This window comes from Echinococcus granulosus (assembly GCF_000524195.1).
Source record: "Echinococcus granulosus chromosome Unknown EG_S00015, whole genome shotgun sequence".
In the NCBI taxonomy this organism is placed as follows: domain Eukaryota; kingdom Metazoa; phylum Platyhelminthes; class Cestoda; order Cyclophyllidea; family Taeniidae; genus Echinococcus; species Echinococcus granulosus.
Window position 1 is genome coordinate 109822 of NW_020170395.1, and position 7181 is coordinate 117002.

At 40.4% G+C, this 7181-nt stretch overlaps 1 protein-coding gene across 1 annotated transcript in view; it reads right to left on the bottom strand. All coding sequences in view use genetic code 11, as the record gives it.

Moving 5' to 3' along the window:
- Positions 1-7181, bottom strand: part of EGR_03031 (hypothetical protein) — a gene marked incomplete at both ends in the record, with an annotated part of 18151 nt that overhangs the window by 5618 nt on the left and 5352 nt on the right. The window contains 5 exons of the mRNA XM_024492280.1: positions 837-889; positions 937-971; positions 2878-3173; positions 4253-4307; positions 5808-5909. Coding sequence (XP_024353206.1) covers positions 837-889; positions 937-971; positions 2878-3173; positions 4253-4307; positions 5808-5909 — 541 coding nt within the window. The remainder of the gene's footprint in view (positions 1-836; positions 890-936; positions 972-2877; positions 3174-4252; positions 4308-5807; positions 5910-7181) is intronic.

Genomic DNA, 7181 nt, shown 5'->3' on the forward strand with positions numbered 1-7181 from the left:
TCACATAATGTCATTGTGGCCAGCCATGATGAAAACTGCACAAGTTTTTCAGCTACCTGGCGCTTATGTATTTTGCATTCGTTTGTAGCATGAATAGCGCCTTATTATTCGAGGATATATCGATGGTATGGACAATGGCCCAGGGTGGTAAAAGAAAGTACACAGTTCCATTTATTTCATGTAATTTCCTTATATGCTTTTACACTTATTTACAACATAGACGAATATCTGATGTATTTTAAGGGAAAAAATTACCCTAATGCGTCCGCCTTTAGCGTCGCGTACGTGACATGTACTTCCCCCATCCGTATGTAAAGTCTTCATCAAATGGTGCCACAAACCGTTTGGTTTAGTTTAAAATAACAGAAAGGTGGCCGTAGCGTGTTTGCATTATGAGTATAACTGTGTTTCCAGTTTTGGAGCAACAAGGCATGAAAAAATCATTTTTTGAGGGCTGTGGTGGAAGATGTTTTTCCTAAACTCCAATGACAAAAATGTGCTTAATTGTAAAATAAGAAAGTTTTGCATTTGTAAAATATTTCCTTTGAGTTCTCAAGGCAAGTAACACAATTAAAACATTTAATCAAATTTAGGGCACTTTTATGCTTACTCTCTTGCAATTATGAAAGCAGCTTAGAACTTTCTAATGAAGCCTGTGTGCAAAATCTCTTTAATTTGAAGTAAATGACTTCTTTTAGCAAGAATACTTAAATTGAGACCGTACAAAATATCTTCGCTTATTTCAATTATTTCAATGGGTGACCATGAGTATTGCCTCTTGGAACCCTCTGCACTACTTGGTTTGCTCCCACGTAGACCCTACATCGAATGATTACTTTAAGACGTGGAATTTTCCATAAATATTTATTTAAGGACTTCTTGGTTATATCTGAAAGCAAGGAGAGAATTTGATGGTACAGGAATGAATGCTCATACAGTCAATTTTTAAAAATAGTACCTTTTCACATAAGCTTTTAAAATAGACGTTAATTAGTAATGATCAGTTTTGTAATAAGTACTTAGTAATATTACAGCAATTAAATTTGTACCAATTAATAAGTAGTCTGACGTAAAATTGCAATGTTTATCTGCATTATTTTGCTATATGTGCAAAAATTTGGACTTATCCAGCCTAATTTCAATTTGGGTGTTGTGCCTTCTCATCAGGAGCCTCAATCTTGTTAGAAATGCCATCGTGATTAAGCGGCATAATCGTCTTAGCTGCCGATATAAATCCACAAATCGTTTATCTTTACTGCTTTGTTCTCGCCCGGCTCCCTTAACCATTAGTGGTTACTAGGGTACTAGTATCCTGTGCGTAAGGATAGCTACAGGACAGTGAATAAATTAATGCGAATGTTAACCGAGCAATGCAAATCTGTCACATGACTGCTTTTGAAACTTGGCGTGACAATGCTGTCTGCTCCTGATGCCCCAAGCCATGGAAGTGATAACAATAATGACAATTAATTAAATTTGAATAGCCAGAGTAGATGGGTTAACTGACAATACTCCAGATATTGGCAGAGGGACAATCTGTTCAAGGGAGAGAAGGAAATAAAGATTACTAGGTGTGTTAATGAAAAGCCCTCTTGACAGTACCTGCTTAGAATTTATGCGCGAATTGGCAGGCCTTTTCCTGCCGCCGATGCCTTGGCCTCCACGCTTGTGGCATTGAACCCTCCTCATACCGCATCGATACTGCTGGTTGCCCCACCCTTCAGAAGCCACTTTCGGACTGGGATGTTTTAGGGTCTACAATAGACTAAATTGAGGCGGCGGTTGCTCCCCTGAGTCCTGCTTGTTCAATCCATGGGATGGAACGTTACTACCCATCCAACTCCGATTCCAGTATGCATTATGGATATGGCAGTAGCCGCGTCAAATTTTGTTGCCAGCTCACTCCTTCACTATAGCTATATTTAGCTAACCATGTGCTCAGCTCAGATCTGCTTTCTACGAGGATTATATCGTACGAGTAAGGTAGTCATCTAGCTTGGAGTTTCACAGATTATTGCAGATGCTGTAACGAACTCGCACTGGAAAGGTAATACGATTTCTCACCTTGGGTGATAAAAACAAGCTAAGCAGCAAGTTCGTGACAGTAGTAAAGCCTATACTTAATGGCTAAACACCAGGAGTAGTTAAAATGAAATAGCGTGTGAATTATTGGACATTGCATACTTAATGCAACCCTGTTTACACACTACGCAGTTCAATCTCCACTTCAGGGCGATTAATTTGAAGTGCCTACTGGGATCCCTCTTAGGCATGTATAGATAACCGAAACGCACATGGAGTAAGAGCCGCGGATGCACTTCAGGCGCTTGTAGAAGGCAAAATCTCACGACCAGCTACACAACAAAGGTCCGTAACTCAGAACACACACACACACACCTCGGCGGCATGGCAAAAGCTTTCCGTCATCTTTACAGAGCACCTCCACTGAAACGGGTAAATTAGGATAATTGTGTGTATGCATGTACCTTGCGCCTATTAGGCAAATTGCCTACGGGGGCAAAGCGAAAAAGAAAATTGTGGCCAGTCGTGGCAAGAGAGGGGAGTCCTGCCGATAAATAGACGATGTATGTGCATGCGATCTAATTAGACTTAGAGCATATCACCCCCACGGGACATCAAACAGCCACCTCCGATGTCAGGAATCACACCTAATTTTTTGTACCAGTGAGGGAAGAGAGGGGGAAGGGCACCCAGCTCGTGAAAGAAGGCCTTTCAAGTTGCTCTTACGGGAGATAGAGTATAAGTCTGCCAAGTCATGACAGTCTATGTAGTCAGGGCATTCGTAGATAATTAATGAAGTTGATTTAAAAGTCTTTTGATATACAGGAATTTAAAATGTGTTCACTACAATCTTACAAGAATGCGTACACCACTTTATCGTACTGCACAATCCGGCTCGCCGAATATGCATTAAATGCGTTTTCTTGAAGCTTTTTCACAAGTAACAGAGATTCCCAAGGCAAAGTGGGACTTTTGAGCTTATCAAGAATACAAAATAACTCATTGAAAAAAGCGTTATGATGCATTAATTTTTCTACACGGTCCTCAACTGAGCATGATTTCTTGTCACACCTCTTAACTACTATTGGGAAGATTTTGACAGTCTGTGTTGAAAATCCTACCTCCACGTGCTTACTCGGCTTTGCAGTTTGCTTTGATTCGGGTGTGAAATAACAAACTGAGGTTTTGCCACATTTATTGATGCGATCGCAGTGCAGCATGCAATCCCTCTGTGCTCAAAAAAACTGAGAAGCTGTCTGGGGATCTGGAATAAAAAGACCGTGTTCTTAAACGCCTTTATTTTACTCGTCCTTACCACAGGAAGCATTATGCCTTGTGCATTTTTGTTAGTCTACAGGACACATACCCAGCGGCTGCTGGGGCCACCCGTCTCAGAAGCTGAATGTTCGTTAATAGGACTGTCACGATAATGGGCTGGGAGTCACTGGTGTGAGGACCCTTGAACTCTCCGTACCCAACTAAAGTGTCTTATTACCGATAAGCGTGCAATCATCACCTTACTGGAACTGTACCACAGTACTTTTGAAGTCCTCTGTAGATACGAATATTTATCCACAGATTAGAGTTTTGCACCCTCATTGTGTATAAAAGAACTATTTCATCACGCACTACATGGTGTTGCATGCCCACACTCACTAGCAGTATTGCTGTCCCCTGCCATTTTAATGAAGATTGCCTGAAACAAATCGGTCTGTGTTAGACTGGATAAGAAATGAGGGAAATGAACTGAACTGGATTAATCCAAATACTACATGTGCATCAGCTACTAGGCTTGTAATTGGACCTACTTGGAGGACCTAGTTGACGCTTACAACTGCATGTAGTATCACCGCGGCTTTACTTAAGCATCTCTTCCAGTAACCCTTAAAATTCTAACTGTCCTGGTTTGTAAGTTCTTACTGCTCACCCAAATAACGAACAGACTTTAGCTTTAACCAGAATTGACATCTGATGACAAGGTCACGCTTGTTTGTTTGCTAACATCTGTAAAATTACACCCGTATTAAATGAATAGCCAAGGATTATGGCAATGCAGTACCATTCTCAAGCAACATCATAGATTCTAGATGGGAATTAACATATTGTTCCCACTCATGATAACAAACATCGTAATAATGTAGTTGTTAATCATTATCAATGGTTCTTTTGCCAAAAATTACAACCTCTATTAAAATGTGGGAGAATTGGTCATTTAGGGGGTGCAACTGACCTGAATATTATTTGTGCCACCTGAGTCACTCCTGAAGGGTGGGAGGTATGCACATCTAGAATTAGTTTTATTACCTTAAAATTGAACAGTTGCTGGCCAATATAAGATTAATTATGCTTGTGTGCTCATTGAACTAAATCCTGTTTTCTGGATGCATTGTTCTCAGCGTTTCCGTCCGCAAAAATGCTGTGGAACCCACTATATGAAGATTATTAAGCACTAAGACGTGTTAACCCAAGTCAAACCTGAGGGCACTGTAAAATTCATGAGGTTAGAAATTAATTATGGACAAGAGACGGGGTTGCGACTAAGCCAGCATGCGTAGCACTCCCAGCAGGCGATACAAAGGCCGCTGTGTGGGCGACTGCGGAGATCTAAGCGAATGGTTTCGTTTATGAAAAACACTTGAGTGATTTCACTTCTGATCTATGTCCCTTAAATCCAAGCTAGAGTGTTGTGCGGCCTAAATTAAAAACTCACGTTTTTCCCCTCTAAATTTGAGTCGTCTCGGTGTTTTATGAAGTGACATTCGTGCGTGGTTGGCGTTGTTACCCTGGTAACCTGACTCCCCCGGGTCATCATCAGCATCTTAACCCAGCCTAAACCCTTCGCTAGGTATTCTCACCCTACAGAGAAGGGGAGAATAAGTTGACATTATCGTGACACATGATTGTGGTCTTTTAAAACGAACTATACTGTCCGACTTAATTCACTTCCTTTCTTTGAGTCCCATAAACCTATCCAATGGGATAGTCTTCGCTCTAAAATTATTTTATCACATCACATCAGTCCGATCTATTGTTCCATCTTATGTGTTAACATCTTATTCTTCGTTAATTTCATAACCATGTTATCCCCTAATATTTCACCGGCTATCTCATAATCTAACCAGTTAGAACAAGGATTACCAGCATGCATAGCTAACTAATACCAGGAACTCGTTAGCGTCTGTGTAAGTAAAACAAATAGTAAGGAAGAAAATGTAAAATAGATCCCTTTAATAGACATCGATGTTTGATCAAATGGAACCCTTATTAGGACTTATGCTAGTTTCACCCGTATAATGAACAGTGAACAAAACTTCCTCTTTCAGCTAGCTCATCCATGTCTTGAGTTTCTTTGTGACCCTATCCTTCATCCCTGCCCCTGCCTTTATGCACTTGAAAATGTAGAGAATTTGAGAACCCTTACTTTGCTGCGTGTCTACTTGCTATGATGGCATTTAAAAATGATTAAGGTAAATTGCCACTAACGAAGAAACCACTACGTTCCCATAATCAGCGTACAACAGAAGCAGCGGCCCTTCACCCACCCATCCCCTTTTCGCGCCTCGTTCCTCTTTGCCTCTATCATTTAATAAATTATCTTCCAGTACTTCCTCTTGTCCCCATGTCTGACATTTGTTTAGTTGAGTGATAAATTCCACAGCAAAAGAATAAGACTAAGAATGACATTTGCTTGATGATGTGTACGGTAATAAGAGCGCCATTTCTGTGTTTCTCGATTCTCCACCCATGACGGCAGTGTGAAATCTCACCATCAATCTTCTCACTACCTCAAACTCTTGTGGATTCTAACATGTTTTAATACAACTCGGATGATGGGATTCAGAAGTGTTTTCATTGTATGCTGTGGGTCTTTCTCCACCTTTACACTTCTGAATTTCTACTAGAAAGTTGAAAATGTCTTCAAGGATGACTTCGGTGCCTCATTACATCACGAGCTGGGTCCACAGACACCCCCAACTATGTAATGCTCATTTCGAATTGCTTTATAAAATCTTTTTAGAACTTGCAACAACTTTTATTTGCTAAAGTGACCAAAATACATCGGAAGTAGCGTTGTTGTCACACCTAGCAGATTGCCAGCGATCATCACTCGACTAACTCCTCCTGGGAACTTTAAATAATTAATAATTACTGAACAAGTATTTAATTCCCATCAAGAGATAGCCGATAAGACTCAGGAGTTGGATAAAACACCCCGGAATATGGAGATCCAACTATCGGTGTTTCTATTATATTTGCATTTAATTGTATGGTCCGCTTTACATATGACAACCAAATCCATTCTATCACATTCATGATGCACACAGTGCCATCACAAGAAGGCACAGCAGAGTGACGTGGGAATTTATTCTACTCTCAAGGCTAACGCCTTCTATTTATGGTAAGTTCTTTGAGTTGAGCGATTAATTGACTTAATGGATGAGGGTTGAATGGATCTTGACTTTACTGAGGCTCTTCTTAATTCATTTTTGGCACCCGCAGCACTCGGCGGTGGCTTGATGGCACCTCTTAATCGCGTCAAAAATACCTTCGAGAGAGCCGTAATATGTGCCCTTCTACCCTAAGTTAATCGCCTTACATTGTGCACCAAATTATTGCCTATTTCACTTGTAACCACTTTTCCAACAACTTCTCTTGCACAACTTCTCTTCTGGTATTTTCCTCAAAAGCCCTCCTTTTCCGTATTATTTTCCTTGTAAAAAAATCTCTTTTCTGATTTTATTTTATGTTGCTTATAAGGGTCTTTTAAACAAAACCAGCTTCATGCCTTCTACGTAGGCAACCAATTATCTGATCCAGATTTCATTAGTAGTAAGCAGCTGCTGCAGAAGAACTTTGCGTTCCACACCCATTATGAACATTATGTCAAAGTGCTTGCTATTGTACTTCTCCGCTTCAGGCTTGGACACACTCTGAAGTGAAGGTTGTCAGGGCCTAGGGTTCATGCAAACTCAACACTCACATTCAGCATTCATGCTTTAACTGGTGTTCTTCTGTTTGCATGGATTAATTCCGATTTTATTTCATTACTAGTCTTTTCCTTAGATTTTAGCTTTAGAGAACTTTCGAGAGCGCTCTGCTTCTATCGAAATTAAAATCCACCACAATCCGTACAGATGGGAATTGAGAAACATTTGTGC